At 42.7% G+C, this 18066-nt stretch overlaps 1 protein-coding gene across 2 annotated transcripts in view; it reads right to left on the bottom strand.

Moving 5' to 3' along the window:
- Positions 1-5407: 5407 nt before the first annotated feature.
- The window catches only part of GOLIM4 (golgi integral membrane protein 4), a 31797-nt gene continuing 19138 nt past the window's right edge, over positions 5408-18066 (bottom strand). For both annotated transcript variants that reach the window (XM_051626460.1, XM_051626461.1), the window contains 9 exons: positions 15639-15806; positions 14522-14851; positions 13046-13284; positions 11756-11835; positions 11217-11329; positions 9896-10063; positions 9178-9246; positions 7647-7727; positions 5408-7325 (listed from right to left, as the gene is read on the bottom strand). In XM_051626460.1, the coding sequence (XP_051482420.1) occupies positions 7167-7325; positions 7647-7727; positions 9178-9246; positions 9896-10063; positions 11217-11329; positions 11756-11835; positions 13046-13284; positions 14522-14851; positions 15639-15806 (1407 nt within the window). In that variant the 3' untranslated portion in view covers positions 5408-7166. The remainder of the gene's footprint in view (positions 7326-7646; positions 7728-9177; positions 9247-9895; positions 10064-11216; positions 11330-11755; positions 11836-13045; positions 13285-14521; positions 14852-15638; positions 15807-18066) is intronic.

The raw sequence follows: 18066 nt of genomic DNA, 5'->3' as shown, positions 1-18066 counted from the left end.
ATTTGTTTGGCTGTGAGGACATCTTTTACTACTATAAACCCTCCCAGCTTAATGTTAGAGGAGCCATCACATTTCTCACCTGTCACCATAAATGGCCAGAAAATTGGCTCCCTGGAATGCAGAGGGTGTTTGCTTTCCCCTTGCAAAATCTCCTGTGCACAAACAGCTTGGGGCTTCTGCAATCAGGAGTGACTTGCACAGGGCTGACCTGGGTTATTCACCACAATTACTACTTTTGAGAGGTGCTTTGCAGCTCCTGCCAGGAAAGACTGAGCTTCTCTTTTCTACGGGTCAGGGAGAAACTGCAGGTCTTGGCATTTCTCTTATTCACAAGTGGAATAATGTATCTCAAATAGTCTGTGAATTAATTCCATAATCTCATTTTTCACAACTCTGGCTATTTTGCTCTAATGAACTGCTAACTATTTCATTTGTTCATTAATTCAGCAAGTTGCCTGTTCCAAAATGCCATCTAGGACCCTTTTTGTTCCCTTGACATAAGGCAGTGTATAAAATTCTCTGTGAAGTTTAACCTTTCATTAAAGCTCACCTCTTTATCTGTCTCACTTCATAGTTAGGGTCTTAAATTGCACCTTGTGGACAAATGTAAAACAGTTGGCTTTGCTAACTTAGTTGTGATGGGAACCCAAATGAGAGGCATTTCCATAGGACACTGTGCAAATTCATGGTCAAAACCAGCAGCCTTGAGAGATGCTCATGTAAACACAGACCCTCCTGGTCATTTGACCTCTAATGCATGAGCTCCCCCAGCCTGCCTTCCTGGCAGTGGGTTATATTGTAGTTATTTTTGTTCATTTGAGGAAAGGCAGGCTGTGGAGCCAGGTCTCTCACACAGTCATCCTGGTTGGAAAAGACCTTGAAGATCATCAGGTCCAACCATAATCACTCATCATCAGTGTCCCCAGAGGGAGGTACTGGGCCATGATCATCTTCTTCCAGTCTTTGACCCCATCTTCTGCGTGAGGAAGAGAAAATGCATGAGCCTCCTGCATAATACTGAAGACTTGAGGAGTCCCTGCAAACACCTAGGAAACCGTAACTGTCATGGTGCTTGTGGTTTGCTTGACAGCAGGGCTCTGACCTGTGGCACACCAGGAACTCAGCCCTGATCCTTGGCCATGAATTTTTACTTTATGACGGATGTTTTTTCAGCAAGCACATCCTTGCATTTGCCTTATGCCTCTTGAAAAAGGACAAAGAAACTCAAATCACAAAACAGCTTGTTGGGTACCTCTGAGCAGAGACGTTTTGGTTTTCCTCATTTTGCTTTTTCTGTAGTATCAGAGGCTGGGAGATGTTCCCAGGTTTTAGAGCATCATTCCTAAAAACCTCTGTTACAGCAGGTTCTTATAAAGCACAGGCAGGGAACCACAAGTGCTGGCTGACCACTGAGGGCTGCAGGCTTGCCCAGGCTTTTCAGAGGGGTGGTGATGGAGCACATTGCCTGCAGAGCTGCAAAAATGAGCGTGCTCATTGCTCAGGGTGATTGATGGCCCCTCTGGAGGCACATTTTCAAACAGAGGAAGAGATGAACCCAGAGTTTAGGTGGTGGGGGTGAAATCTCATGTCAGTGCAAAGAGCTGAGCCATTTCCTGCTGCATCCAATCCCATTCTTTACCTCAAAATCTTTTACCTGTGCCTGTGACTCACATGTTTGTAGAAATCCAAGATGCTTCAGTTGAGTCAAGCACTGACTGTGGTATGGTGATGGGCAGCAGGAATGGAACTGGCTGAATTATCCTGCAGGCAGCAATGGTTTGTCTTCTGAAATACAAGAAACACCAGGGAGAAATTTCCCAGGTGCTGTAAGTCTGGAAGTGGCACCAGGAGATAGATGAGGTAGCACAAAGCCAGGCAGCCTTCATGTGTGGCTGTGGTTGATGGGGAAGGGGATCCCTGCCTGAGTTGAAGCAGCAGAGCTTTTTGTGGGCAACCTGTGGAAATCTGTAGGGCTGTGAAAATGCTGGGAATTGTGTTGATTGATCACTGAAGGCAGCTCTATGATCCTGACAGCTTTTCTGGCTATGGAGCTCTGGGCTGTACTTTCCCTGCAGGGTCTGCTCCCATGGCTTGGAGGACACCAGGAGTGTTTCCAAGGCATTTTCTGATGCTGTGGCTGAGACACATAGTGTTTGTGATGAAAAAATGTCCTGATGGATTTTCCACCTCTGAAATTTTGGCTGAGAATTAATTTGTGGAGTTGAAGGCCCTAGCTGACCCCAGAGGTGATGGAAAGGAAGGCCCGGAACTAGTACAAGGAAGGGCTGTAAGAACAAAACAGTGAGAGATCACTCCCAGGTCGAAAGTCTGTTGCAAAGTATTTTTGTAACTGATAAAATAATTTTGTATGGCTGAAAACATGTGGAGGGTGTAGACTAATGTTGCTCATCTCTATCAGAAGGTACAGCAGGACTCTAGGGCTAAGCTTATCCCCAATCTGGTCTCAGGTTTCCTCTCAGAAACCTTTTCCCAGTCGCTTGCCCTGCCTTGTTCCTGTGCCTCTCTCTAAGATAGGGTTTAACACTTTTAAAAAATGGCTTGAGATCTGCAGATAAAGAAGCTTTGAGAAACAGTATTTATTACAGTGCAATGATTGTGTTCCAAGGAATCAAAGGTTATTGACATCAACGTGCCTGTGAATTTTCTGTTGTGTATTTCAGCGTGTAGGAACACGTAAAGGCTGAATCTCTGACTGTTACAGAGCTGATAATTCCTTTTAATATGCTGAATTTCTAATAAAACCTCAAAAAGACTTTCTTTGGAGAAACGGCAAAATTTTTTGTTTTTTTTAAATTCCCTTTAGAGGTGGTGATGATGATAAAATAATGAATAATTTTGCATTTGATCCAGTAAGAACTGTTAGAGCAAGGAGTGCAGCAGGGAAGGGAAACCTCTTTGAAAGCTGATGTGTCAGGTGCACTGAAGGCAACTTTTTTATCTTGCTCTGGATACGCAGCTTTGGGTTTCTCATTCTCTTCACTCCGCAGTTATTTTGGCTGCAATAATAAAAATGTATTTCCTGCATGTAGCACTAGGAAGTTCTGTGCACACAGTAAACAGATTTTACGTGCTCAGACTTGACAAGCTGAGTGAAGGTTGTTTTTAGCAATTATTTGTCATGAAAACCTGCAGCAAAAGCGGATAAAACTTGTCAGAAACGAGTTTGTGCTTCAGTGACAAGTGTATCCGTGTGTTTCACTCCTAATCACAGGGATTTTCCTAATGTTTACTTGAAAGCAGAGCTGTCTAACTTGGTTTTCAGCTTGGTTAGATCATGCTTTAAGTTAGCAGGTTGGCATTTAATGGATTTGGACAAAAGCTGGACACGAGGTGTGCTGTTTGCATGCTGGTGCTGCCTGGTGGTGCCTTCCACCCTGCCAGTGGTTTCAAACTCCCTGATGTCCGTGGAGCTGTTAAAGGCAATGGGGCAAGGAGTCATTTTACTGAGGTGACTTGTGGAGCCATAATATTGTATCTGATTCACTGGAGGATTTCCTGACCTACAGAATTAATTCCACTGGGTTTTATTTTTTTCCACAGACTTTTGCTGTGTTGTTTTCTAAGGCTGGAGCATGTTACTGTGATCCTCTTGACTGAACTTGCCATTTATCGTAGGCTGTAGGACTTCTCTTGTGATGCCCAAGCTGGGCCTGAACTAGAAAGTTTTCTTTTAAAAGATGTCTAGTGATCAAGAATTCATCACAGCCTCTAAAACAATTGCTGCAAAGACTAATTAACCCCATTACTCAATATTTACACTGTATTTCTGGCCTGAATTTTACTGTGGGTCTTTCTTTTGTTTTTCACTGGGAGGCTGAGGACTCCAGGCTCTCCTATTGGCTGCCTCTCTGTGTTCTCCCACCCAGTCACCCTGACACTTCTTTCCTGAGCTGATTGCAGCATGAACTTTCTTTCTACGAGCCATGTTTTCCCCTCGCTCTCGCCCTGTTCCCTGAATGGTTTCCAGTCCTCTGATCAGTGGATCCTGGACCTGGTCACAGCATGCCAACAGCTGTCGTGCTGCTGCCAAATCCAGAAGTGATGGAACTTTTCCCTTTGAATTTGTACTTTCACTCTGTTGCTGTGGGTCTCTCACTGGTCCCTGCTGCAGTGTCATGTTGGCAGCCACGCTCTGTGAGCAGTAAAACACCCAGAGCCTTTCCCTCTGCCATCCATCCTGTGTGCCCACAAAGCTGGAGCCACCCCGTTTATTTTTAGATCACATCCATATTATACTTCTTAATTTGGCAAAGCATTCAGCATTCCCTGTATCCCAGAAGACATCCCATGGCAGTGAGGGTCAGCCATGTGGGTCCCCCTTCCCACCACCAGTTCATCTATCAAGTGGAACCACAGGGTCTGGCACTAAATGACCTGTGTCAGGCAAAGAGCTCAGAATCGTTTCAGGGTGAGCAGCTACAGAGTAGGCAGTGTGCAAGGTCTTGTGTGGTTTGCCTGTAGCCTTAGCAAAAAGATAGCAGAAGAACCAGGGAATAGTGTTTTGAGTCATGCCAACCTGAGCTCCAAGACCCTGGCAGGGAGCAATGTTGGCCAGGGAGTCGTGGGAAAGCTCCCCCAGTGGTGGGTAGAGTGGTGGCTGGGGCACGTTACACACTGCACACTGCTGCTGTCAGGCAAGCCACAGGGCTCACTCGATCTTCAGTCAAGGAACTCCTGCCTGAAGGGAATAGGCCCCTGGTGAAGGATGGAGTGGGCTTCCATTAGGACTTTCTTGGCCTGTTCACATCAGATGTGCACTTGTTATGCTTGGTGAAGTGAATATTGCATCTGCTATGAATCCTGGCTTGTACCACACACAATAGGAGCCCTTATTCTGCAGCTTCTCATTCTGGGTGGAGTTTTGTTGTCTCTCTGGACTCTTGCTGGAGCCACAGGTTAGCAAAGTGAAGCCCCCCACCCTGGCAGTGAATAAGAGAATCACCAAAGCAGCTCAATAAACAGAGTCTGTGCCTAAGGGGAGTGGGGGCAGCAGGGCCCAGCAGCAGCAGGAGGGGCAGCTTCTTCTGGTGCAAAGATGTGCTGGCAGGTACCTTGTACCTGCAGGTGGTTTTGGAACTGGCTCTCACTGCACTCCAAGTGTGGCAGCCACACACAATCCAAGTGTGGCAGCCCACATTCTCCACAGGCAATGCTGCACCATTAACAGGAACTCCTGAAGTGTAAAGCTCATTGTAAAGTGTGAGAGAGACTGAAAAGCTGGAGCCCTTTGCATTCTGAGCTGCACTTCCACAGTGAAGTCTCCACTTCCCTGAAAATGCCACCGTGGCTCCCAGCTTCCCCCTTTCCCTCCCAGTCTCTACCATGCTCTGTTGAGTATGAACACCTCATTAGGGAAGGGAAAACAAACCATCACACTCATGAAAGATCAGTAACTATAGCCTAGTTTATTGACTGCAGTCAAGTTCTATTATGCCTCAAATAATTAAATATTGCAACTGTGACATTAAAAATACAGGCCAATTTACCAAAATAATTGTATTTTAAAGATTATGTACATATTATACATTTTACAGTATCATGTAAACTTTTTTTTATACATAAATCTGATTTATGGTAACTAGAAAACCCAAAATACTGACAAAAATATTCCTATGAAACATAAGCACTGTCTGGAATATTTAGGAAAATTGCAAAGAATGGTAACCAACTATAAAACAATGCAACTGAGTTAGTAGAAAAATGAATTAAATTACATTCATATAAAAAAATTAAACTAAAAACATTGCTAGGCATCATTATTAAAAAGGGAAAAATCCCAAACCCTCTCCTTTTATATATTAACACACTTTCATGGGGAGCTACTGTATGCCTCATTTCCAGCAATGGGGCTTAGCCTGGGAAATCCAGATTCCCATTCTCCTTTTAACACATTAAATAAGGAGGGTCTGTACCAATACAAATATTGTATATACTCATGCACTGTGGTTATGTTCATAGTAGCCACCAAGGCACCGTTTTTGTGTCATTTCCCCCCTCCCTCCCCACCCCTTACATTTCAACATGCAGTGCTAGAGATGTCTGCTGTTCAAAAAAACTTCTGAGGCATTTGTCTCTAGTCTGATTTTTTTCACCCTAGGGGACACAGAAATCCTTCCAGCATAGACTGAAAAATAAATAAGTAAAAGAAGGTAAAGGCCTTAGTTCAACATCTTGCACCAATCATGTCAACTTGGTTAAGATGCCTTAACCCTCTCTAGTCTCCAGAAAGCCTGTCACTGAGGTGATGTAATTATAGTTCTCTGGTCAAACATTGCATATATTAACAAGGACAGCAAAATAGCTCCTTCTGTACCTCTTCACTCACGTGACAGCTGTAGTGTTTTCAGTTGGCATAATGGATCTTCAAGTCTAAATTGGTTTCTAGCTCGCATCTCAGCACATCCCCATCTGCATTCCCTGCTATGTAGTGTATGGAGCTGAAGTACCCAGGTATGCTCATTTGCATAAATGCATAACTTATCTGTATAGAAACAGCTGCAAAAATCAACAGCTGCCAACCTGGCTGCATTTTGAAGGCTTGTAAAACTTGCATATTTTATAACTGTTCCAGACCTGTAAAAGGCCTGGTCCTGCAAAGAGTTAGGCATGTGCCATGTTATCCTCAAGGATTGGAACAATCTCTTTAGATTGTAACGAGTTCAACCGCCCCTGGGGCTCTACGAGCACCACAAATGGTGGCTCAGAGGGGCAGTGTGGCCAGTCACCAGTCACATGTGTCAAGGAAGACAAGAGCTGGAGTGACTAATGCTGGCTGGGTTTAGGCACTAGATATTCCCTCTGGTGTTGAATGTATCTGAAATTAGACCAAACATCTGACAGACTCGGACAAGGTGAAAGTGGATTCCAAGATGGCCTTTATAAAACATGCCCAGAATTATGAGAAATTAAACCTGGATAATGTCTGTTTATGTACAGCTTTAATAGAAAAGAAATCCTAATCTAGAGTATCAAAATACCGTAGTCATATAAACGCATGAGAGCATCTAATAGAAAAGTAAAAAGTGTAAAACACAAACTTTTTTGGAAATTAAATATCCTAAAAAAGTTGGGCTTTTTTTTTTTTTAAAAAAAAAAACAACCAAGAAACCAGGAATTTGTGTGCTGTAAAAAAAACCCAAAAAGGATTACATTTCCCCTCGTCTCCGAGTTTTTGCTGCAACACCTCTGCCTTCCTCTTCCTCCTCCTCTTCCTCCTCGTAATTTTCTTCATGAACTTCTTTCTGGTTGTTCTCTTCTTGCATTTCTTGCTCTTGGTCTGCCCCTCCATTATTCTTTTCATCTGCCTGATTGAAAGGAAGGCAACAACAGATTTAGAGCAACTGCCAGTTTCCTTATAGTTTATTTTGGGGCAATGAGATACATTTAGGAAAAATGACTCAGCTGGAGCTGTTAGAGCTGATGGACAGAGACAGGAGATTTCCAAAGGCCTCCAGGCAGCAAGAAGGGATGTGGGGGTGGAAGGATGAGCAAAAGGAAGTTGGGACAGTGTGAAATGTTAAGGTCTATGATCTACAGCAATGATTATAACACGTCACTGTGCCATGAGGGCACCTCTGCCAGGTGTTTAATCATGTCACAGGGTCTGTGGGTTCACCAGGACTTACATTGTCCTCATTTTCACCATATGGCTCTTCAGGGTTGCGTTCCAGTTCTCGTTTCTTCTCTTCAGTCAGATCTTCCTGGATCTACAAAGCACAGAGATGATCTCTACATTTTTATTTCCTTTAAAAAAGTAGCCTGTGGCCTAAAAGTACATGTTTTTTACAGCTAGGCTTTTACAGAATAAAGATCCAAAAGAAAGGAAGGAGGGGGCACAGAGAGGTTAAAGGAGGAAAAAAACCCCAACCACCTGACAATCAGGCAACTCACTTCCTGTGAGAGCACATTTAACTTTCAACTGCAATTGACCTTATAGCACCTTCCAGTACTTGAAAGGGGCTACAGGAAAGCTGGGGGAGGGGCTTTTCATCAGAGAAGACAGTGGCAGGACAAGGGGTAATGGTTTTAAACTGAGAGAGGGGAGATTTAGGTTAGATATGAGGAAGAAATTCTTCACTATAAGGGTGGTGAAGAGCTGGAATGGGTTGCCCAGGGATGTTGTTGATGCCCAATCCCTGGAGGTTTTTAAGGCCAGGTTGGATGAGGTTTTGTGCAACCTGGTCTAGTGGTGGGGTTTCCTGCTCATGGCATGGGGGTTGGAGCTTGATGATCTTTAAGGTCACTTCCAACCTTAGTGATTCTATGATTCTTGACTGCTCGTTCAATCACTGCTCACTTCCCTGTTTCCAGTAACACACTGGTTACAGCTCTTTGTGAAATGTATTAAATTGCTTCCTGTAAGCCAAAGAATAGTTGCCAAAGCCTAACTATTCCCAGTTCCTAATGACATGGCTTGATTTAAGGAACCTTATTTAGAACTGGAGAATTCTAAGTGCATACCAGGTAATTTAGACAAAGTGTTTCCCATAAGGGAGTAATGAGGAGCTGTTTCTATTGCTTTTGGTAAATCATTATGTATGGAGTAGAAAACAGCAATTGATTAGGGATGTATGAAAGAACTGCAGGGCAGCCTGTGCCAGTGCATGCAGAAGGAGCATGCCATTTGACATCCAAAGAACAAAGCCCCCTCCCTTCCTTTTCTCTCCAGTTCAAAGCAATGTGCTAACAGCTTCCTGACTGACTCCAGGACCAGCAGGGGTTTACACAACTTGGATTGCTGAGGATGAGCACAGATAAATCAAAGCTGGAGCTAAAGAGTGTAACTGGCCAAGCAAGCAGTTTGCTCAGAACAGCAGTAGCTGATTAGAGATGCAAAGTTAATGAGGTTTTCTGTGACCTTCAGAGGGCTTGAGGTTTTCAGGAATTTTTCCTTCTGTTGTGCATCACTTAATCTTTTCATTTATTGCACAATTAATGCTGTGCTGCATGGAAGACCAGTGGATTGCAGCATATAAGCACGAGCAGCATTAAGTGTGTCCAGAAGTAGAGAGCAAAGTAATGGCAAAGACTTCCTACCTTTCATAAAGTCAGACAAACAGATTTGGGATCATTTTGCAGTTACAAAAGGATATTAAATGTTACTGAAGATGTGCTGTGCTACCTGAGTCCACAAAGGCCTTTTGTCTGCTTTCTTACCTCCTCTTCTCCTTCTTCCTGATATTGTTCATCCACATTATCCTCCTGCTGGTCAGGATTTCCTGCCATCTGCAGAAAGATCATATCAAAACTTAGCTCCCTGTGCCTGCCTATTAACTTCAGAAAACCAAAGGTTCTTGTTCTGGAACTAAAACTTTATGTAAAGCTAAAGTAACAACAATAATAGCAAATGAAGTTGTAGCGTGTTCATTAGCTTTGATGATAGCCCAGCTACATGATTTAGAACTGCCCTAAATTAAAAAAGGAGACAGCAGAATGATAATAATAAAAATCCCTTCAAAGAACAAAGCCAGACTTTCTATACTTAGCAAGAAGACAGTGACACATTCACACCACTACAGACTCGTGCCACGAAAATACAAGCTCTTTCTGCCTAGAGGAGTTCACAGCTTAAACAAGGTTGAAACGTGCAGTGTTCCTTGGTATGGCCACAGAAAGATCTGAAGACTGTATGGACAGGGAGACTGTTCTTGGAGGGGTTTCTGTGAAGGTAAATACAGGGCCCCTGGACTGAGAGACTACAGGACCTCACTGAGTGGAGCCAGTGATGACAGACACACCAGGAGCAAGTCACACTGTGACCTGCAGATGTCGTAGATGGTTCAAAAGAGATCTTTAGAACTCAGTGTTCTCTCACCAAGCTACCCTATACTGTCCTTAAGGAGGACCTATAGTTGCTTCCTTCGCCTTTACTGACCACTAGGTGCTCTTCCATTCCTGGATGTCCTTGTTTCTGACTGGTCTGCTTGTGCTTCTCATTTTCATCTGGTAGATTTTCTTCTCTCTCTTGCTCGGCTTCCTCAAATTCATCTTCTCCCTGATTGTTGGGGTCATCAGCAGGATTCACATCTTCCATGGCAGCCTTCTGTAATTTTTAGAAGTGAATGTTAGAAATAATTTTATCTCACAGTCAAATTCCATTTCACTGGAAAGCCACCCTAGTGTGACCTGTGTTAGAGCCAACTTCATATCCACTGAAATCCAGCTGGGAACTCTCTACAGGCACTAAGGGACCCTACATCAAAGCCTGGCCAATACAGAAGTGTCAGGTCCTGAAAGAAAAAGTACTTCAGCACTGACACAGAGAGCTGCAGTATCTGTTAAAACCCAGGCTGAATCTGAGGACTTTTTTCACATAGGCTGTTCAACTGTTTTGTTTACTGACAATCTGACAACTGACAGTGCCTGACAGAACCAGGTGAAAAAAGGTTAAGAGTTGAAATGCCCATGGCTCAAAAGAGCTGTTGTGATCTTCCAGTATCTGTCTGTCCTGCAGTATTGGCCTTGTCTATGTTTATAATAAAACAAAAGAAACAGCACTCACTTTTCATCATACGTTGCCATTCAGAAAACAAGCATTCCCTTTCTGCTTATCATTCAGTAAAAACATTTCTGGTAACTTGATGGCTGACAAGTTAAAGACTCCTTAGAAATATTCACTATAAAACTCGATTTGCTGAAGGCAAGATGTTATGGATGTGTGATGTTCCATACCATCAGCTAAGATGGACCTTGGGGGAAGGCACAGGACAATGTGCATCCAGATCTCTGTGCAGTGGTTACCAGGGCTGTGCTCACTGCTGAGCTTTGTCCTGACTCAGGATCTCATGCTCTGTACTGATTCCAGCTGATTTCAGTGGCTACTGAGTTGACTCTTAACTATGAAAAATACCATTACCACTGTTTTTAACTGACCACCAATGAGTTCCTCCTGCTACTTTTTTAATCCAAGTTTTCCTGTTCCAGGCCCAGCTAAGTCTGAATATTTTATTCTGCCTAAAGCCTAAAAAAGATGTGAAAAGCAACTTCCTTCCAACAAGGAAACTTTTTTGGATTTCTTCCCAAATCAGTAAGGACAACATTAAACTGATCTTAGATGTAGTTTTAAACTGTCAGACTTGTTTTCCTAGCAGACCTCTGGTTCAGCTGATTTCTGTAATGTGCAATTATGTTAGATGAGATTCTGGGGTTTCACTTCAGTAATGACTGCAGTCTGTGCCCTCTTCATTCATACTCACCAATTCATCAGCCTGCTGGTCTTCCCCCTGATGTTCTGGTTCCTGCTGCTCATTTGCATGATTTTGATCATCCTCTTCACCTTCATCCTGGTGCTGGTTGTCACGTTCATAACCTGACAAAGTTTTGATATTGTCACTGTATTACAGCAGTTTCTAGGCAGCCTTCACCTCATGAGCTAACCAGATAATGCCCACAGAACTGTTCTACTGCTGGGAAGAAACCAACACTGAAAGATTACGTGATTTGAAAAGATCAAACAGACCCACAGGCAGAACTAGGAATGTGATCCACAAAAGCCTTATCCTAGTAGCTCAATCCAAAGGACACACTTCCTTTCAGGAACATGAATATGATCTTAGTAATAATACCTGTATTTCAGTCAGTCACTTCAGCCAGTGTTATCTGAGCTTCTAGCTTTAAATTGTGAGCTTGTATTTCACTTGCATCCAAACTGGATATGAATTTAGTATTAAAATCTTGCATGCAAAACAGTACATGGGCAACCTGTGAATGTGACAGGGACAGAAATTTATCTTACCTCCTTCCTCTTCCTGAATACCTTGCTCTTCTTCCCCTTGTACAATATCATGGTCCATGTTATCGTAATGAGCCTGATGGCTGAAAAAATTAAAATACATAATTTCAGTTTCAAAAAGTGTTTCTGCTCTAGTAAATAAAAAAAGCCCAACATCCTACTGCATCTCTGCCTCTCCTAGCTCTTGGCAGAATGGAATCCAGTTTAAATTCCTATGACCTAGTACTTTCTTGTATAACCTTTCCTGAAATGCACTTTATAGAACAAAGTCTTTCTTGTCCTACTATCCTAACTTCTGTGGTTTTATTTCTCTATACATCAATGGGATCTGCCTTGTATTTTCAAAACTCCTAAGGTAGTATATTCCATAACCAAAGCACAAACACCATGAACTGGAAGGAAAGAACTTCTCAGATAAAGGGTCTTAAACACAGACTACATGGATCAGTTATTTTGTTGAATAAGCAGGTTTAGCTTTCATCTTGAAAGGGGTTTATTTGTGTGGTTGTTCTCATAGGACTGAATATTTTGACTATCAATTTATGGAAGGCTTTCTCATACAAAATCCTTCCAGAACACAGGTCGAGTTAATTATTAATGTGTCAATGTTTCAGCAAAGAAAATTCAATGGACTTAAGATTCTACATGCCAAAAATTTGTCACCAATGATTTTAAACTAGCAGAAGCATAAAGAAATATGAAAAGGAGGTTAAAAAGCATCTAGAAGCTATAATATCATTAATATAAATGAAAGCACAGTAACTTTATGAAAATAACAAGGTGTCTGTGTCCCCTGAAATCATGCTTTTGCCTCTGCAATGCAAATAACACTAATTACTCTTGTCCAGAAAATCCTCATGGAATTACATAAAAACAGCATCTCACATTTAAGAGGAATTTCAGCCTAGGTACCTGAACGCAGATCTTATACTGGAGCTCCTCAGTACTACATGATAGTAATTACTGCTTAGCAGAAAACAATGACTAATTTAAAGCAAGCTTTAAGAGCAGGGGCATTGTATGCCAGAGGCTCCTAAGCTTCTCCAAGGATGCACGTGGCAATGTGCACTTCCTGCTCCAGACTTCAGAGGCTTCCATAGTAAAAGGAGAAAAAATTAAAAAAAGGGAAGAAAAACCCCCTTAGAACAGCAATCAGATTTATCCTTGGAAAGAAGATAAGGCTCACTGGTTCCTAGGCAGTTCATATTTACAGCCTTAAACCACCCTGTTTTCAAAGGTGGCAGCCATAAAACCCAGAGCACAGATGACAAACTTGTGTAAAAAGAATTTAACCTGAGCTGGTTTTTATAGAGTTTTTCTTCTTGTTCTTCCTGCTTCTGCAGCTGAAGCTCTTTTTCTCGAAGCTGCTGCTGCCCTAGGAGCTGTTCCCGCAGCCTCTGCTGCTGCAGTGAGGCCTGATGCTCTGGCAGTTGATGGGCTTGATCTGCTCTTTGGGCTGCAAGATGTTGCTGCTCCAGCTGCCGTTCATAGACTGGCTTGTGTCTTTTTGCTGCAGCTTTTGTTGATGTGATCTGTCAAAGAAATGTTAGCTGTAGATGAATCATCATGACCAGAAACAAGCACATAGAGAGACCTGGGACACCAGGGATAATTCTGCTGCTGCTGCACACAATAGGCAGAATTACAGCAAATTTATTTTAAGTTTTCTTGCCTCTGCTTCAAGTTTAATTACCTTTTTGAACACAAAAGGGGTGCCTGTGAAGGACATGAGGAAGGAAGAGGAGGTAAAGGGCTGGGGAAGCCCTGCTTTTCTTACACATCAATAATAATAACCCCTCAACATATTACCAGTCCAAGCCAGTTTTGATGGCTGACAATTAAGACAGTAAATATCCTTCCATTGATTTAACTGGTCAGGATTTAACAATAGGGGCTATTTGAGTGCTTTAAATGAGACACTGCACACTTTTTGCAGCCAGTAGTAACTTAAACTCCAGTTTCACAGCTTAACCTATTGCTGCTGTTTTAATCCACTGCACCTCTTTGACAATGGCTCCTCATCATACTGGTTATAACAACAACCTGCTGGGAGAGTGTGTGTTTACAGAGCCTAAGGTGGGATCACTAAAACACATTCTGGATTGGATCTCCAGTGGAAAATGTAAACCCAGGGTTTGCTGGTTCTATTTAGAGCTGCACAGAGCAAGACCTGCAATTGCTGCATGCTGGTTTCCCCTGACTATTTTAGTCGTGCTCATCTTGAAGCTAAAAATCATGCTAATCTTGAAGTTAAAACTTCCCATCAAGTGACAGTGACCATTTAGATGGCAGTGTGCTTGCAGAGGTAGGTACACCTGACAAGGAATCCCACTGCCATTTGCTAAGATGCACCAAATTAGTAAGGCAGGACAGGTCTCCAACAAGGCCTGGAAGATAAATCTCATTCTCACCAACTCTCTTCAGATCAGGTACCAGCAGCCTCAAATTTCACGCAGGAGATGGGATTCAACCAGACTGCCCTTTTTTCCATCTGTTCCTTTTTCTCAGCAGAATTAACGTTCATTAAGCTGCATTTGGCAAGCACTGCAGTATGTGTGTGCTGAAGCTGAGCATGAATCCTATGCATCCAAGTGCTTTGAATCCCAAATTTTCTATAAATCTGACAATTTTATCTAAAAACCAGTGAGTGCTCTGAATCCCAAGCTTTCTAGAACTATGACACTGATTTTCCCTAGAAATAGAGGAGTGCAACTTAGGAATCATAAGAATGAGAAAATGCCTCTAATTAAACAGCAAATGGCTCCATACCTCAGAATGAAGCTGATCACCCAACATGTTGGTTTCTTCTTCTTTCTGTTCCTGTTTTTTCCACTCATGCTCTTCTGGAACTTGATCCTGCTCCTCCTCCAAGTGCTCAGGCTGACCTGCCTGCTCCATTTCTTCCTCTTCAAGTTCTTTTTTGCGTTCTTCTTCAACTTGATCTACACGTTGCTCTTCATCCTCTCCAGCTTCTTGTTGCTCCTGAATATTTAGCTCCCTGGCATGCTGGCCTTCCTCAGCCCTTCTCTGCAGATGAAAAGGCTCAGCTCTATCATCTTTTTCCTGGGTCATTATTTCTTTCTCATTTGGCTGCTCATTCTGCAAAACGTACAGAAGATTATGTGTGCACAAGATGTTATGGATTTCATATTTTCAAGAGAGCCAAGGACCAGACATGGATGCTTTTATTCCAGGCTGGCAGTAGTGGTGGGCAGGAGAGCCAAAGGCCTCCTTTGGAACAAGCAGCCCCTCAATGCCCAATTCTCAGCCCTGCACAGCTGCACCAGGTGTTGCACAAGTGCATCCAAGCAGGTTAAACCACATTTTATCTGAAGTGGAACAAACCTATTGCCATTCTCTATCTACAAAGGAAGCTTTGTATTTTTATTTCCTGCAGGTTCTGCTGGCCAAGAACTCTTGTAAAACAAAACCACAGCTGATACTATAACTTGCTAGACTTTACCCACAACTTTATTTCTTTTTTGAGGATCAGAGAGTGGGCCAATACTATGAACACTGACTTCAAGTGTGCCACTGAAACTTCATAAAATCTGTGAAAAGACAGTTTCTTCTGAACTTGTTAAAGTTTGTTTCTGTAACACATGAGGTATCTAAAATTTTAAAGGCCACTTATTAAAAAATCAAGTTTTTTACTAACTTCTTAAAACAGCTACCATAAGTCAGTTTTAAATGCATTTACAATTACAGAAGAAAAGGTCACAATTGATATAATTTTCAACTACCATTAAATTAAACTGTCCCTTACTACTTTACTCACGACCTGATGTGCAAATTAAACACAGCTTCTAAAGGAAGTTAAGCACATAGTATTTTGCTGAACAACAACCATTCCCTATGGAGCCTGTAGCTGGTCAGGACTTTGTACCTCCTTGTGCTCTTCAGCCACAGCTTCGTGGGGCACAGGGAGGTCACTGTGGGGAGGTGGGGCTTGCACCTCTGGTTGCTCATCTGGTCGCTCTAACTTCTCAGGCTGGCGGAAACTTGGCATTTTGTTGAGTGTGTCCTTCAGCTGCCTGTACTCCTCCACCTGGGACTAAAGTCAACACATTAATTACAGTGTGTCCAAAGTGATTTCTTAATAAATATAGTCACCTCGGAGTGAACAGGCTGGAAAGTCATATGGTAGAGACTTGATATTCCCATCAGAGCAAGTATCAGGGAGGAGAAGGGACGAGAGCTTTTCAAATCAGTTGTTTCCACGTGCTAAATAACATGGACTCATGACAATCTTCTCAGCCACAGTGCACATGCATGCAGAGTGTATCAGAAAAATCTCTCAGAGACTAGGATTTGTTTTGTTCATGCCAAGCAGGAGAATTATCAGAAGGGGACGATGCAGTTGTGTTGGCAGACTAAAGTGAGGGAAACTGAGAGCACCCCAACTTCTCCTTTACTGGTAGAAAGAAATGCAGTTATTTCAGAAACAGGAGGTTCAAAGTACATACACCCATCATGAAAATGCCAAAACCTCCACATTTAGATGGGTGTCACACAAGACAACAGCTGATGTACAGAACTGAGGCAAAGAGAGTCACAGTAATAGCACACCTTTGGTGAAGAACACGAAAAAAGGGAAGAAAAGGAAATATGTAAATTTCTAAAGTATTCCGGAAATGTAACAGTAAAATGTTGTAATTTTATTTGCTTTTTAACTTTGTAAAGGCCAAAACTGTGTGAGGAGACAGACTGGTTGGTGCACCTGCCTACTCAGCAGATGTACAGGGAAGACCATCTCACAAAGAACAATTTTTGAGATGGACAAGATTTATACAAGCTGACCAGGTGCTTATAGAAAAGGTGGTGCCCCACAGAAGTGTTTCTCTGTTGCTCCAGCGGAGGCAATGAGCGTGTCTTCTGCCCATGCTGAAGTCAGAGGTGCATTCCATAACCCTTTTGAAAATTCAGGTTGAGAACTGGCTACAGCTGACACTGGGTGGCTCTGTGTGTGACTTGGTGTGTTCTGTGGGATCATAGCAATCAATAGTACAGCAGACAGGCAGGATGCATTGATGTACAATGCAAAATACTCATACAAAACAAGATCCACAGTGCTACAGATTGACATGATGCAATGCACAGCAGCCCCGCAGCCAGACGCACCTCGAAGCATCTCCCAAAGCCTAGGGCATCCGATAAATGGGACAGGCCTAAAAGCAGAGCAGAATGTGCAGTAACTACTCTTGTCATTCCAGAGGGACCCTTCTCTTTCCTGATTAGCCCCTGGAGAGTCCAGTAGGAAATCTGAGTGGAAAAAAATAGTATTTACTTAATGCAAGACTAATGCACAGGTCTCTGATTGATGTTTTTTTCCCCACTCACTGCCTGTGCAGAGAGACTAATGTATCAGGATATGGAAACAGAGCACATCCAGATCAGGAGTGAGGTGCTCCCTTCCACTGCACGAGCCATTCTGAGCTGAACATTGTGATTCCAGGCCACAGCCTAAACTGTGTTAATACTGGCAGAAAAACAGGGTTTATGAAAATATATATAATGAACCTGTCTGGCTGCTGGAGCTATGGAAAAGTACAAAGATTACAATGCCTTTAAGATTCAGGTCACAAATTCATTAGTGCAGTATTGGCTACTGATATTTAAAGTCTAGAACACACTTAGAAATAGAGGGATGGCTTATTGAGCTGTGTTCCTAAGCAGCAATTCCTTGTGAACTTTCTGGAGCTGGTTTGCAGGAGAAACTGTGCAGCGGTGCTAAATACCTTCTGTTCTGAAAGAATGTGCAAGGCCCTTCTGGTGCAGAAAAGGTTCTCCAGATGATAAATGGCACATTATGATTGCAGATAGAAAGGCTTTGTGTGACACAGGTTTTCTAATTAAAGAACTGAATCAGAGCCAGGAGAAGAATAAGCAGCTTCCCTTTGGATTTGGTGAACCTTTAATCAGACCCTGCATCTGCCCTTGTGGAATTTCAGATGTTAGCAAATACATACCAAGTAGCTAACATGGCCAGTGGGAGAACAGCTTAGAATTAGCTGCCAGCATGTTTTAGTAGTGGAAATTAAGACTCTTCATATACTTAAGTCTATGTGGGACTTCCCTGGTCTTTCCCAATTTTTTCAATTTCTACACATATTGACATGCATGACAGGCAGAAATGGGGGGGGAAGACCCAATGCTTTTAGTGCTCCTAATGATTTTGTGGACCATGAAAACACTTAAATGAAGAAGACTAGTCAGGAATAAATATAATTTCACTGTGCCTCACTGCCTTCCCCTTTGATCTTTCACTAGTAGTCTTTCTCTGCTCCAACATTACTCCTGCTCTCCAATTCCCT

This window comes from Apus apus, chromosome 8 (genome assembly GCF_020740795.1).
Source record: "Apus apus isolate bApuApu2 chromosome 8, bApuApu2.pri.cur, whole genome shotgun sequence".
Taxonomy (NCBI): domain Eukaryota; kingdom Metazoa; phylum Chordata; class Aves; order Apodiformes; family Apodidae; genus Apus; species Apus apus.
This window is presented reverse-complemented; position numbering and strand designations above follow the sequence as displayed.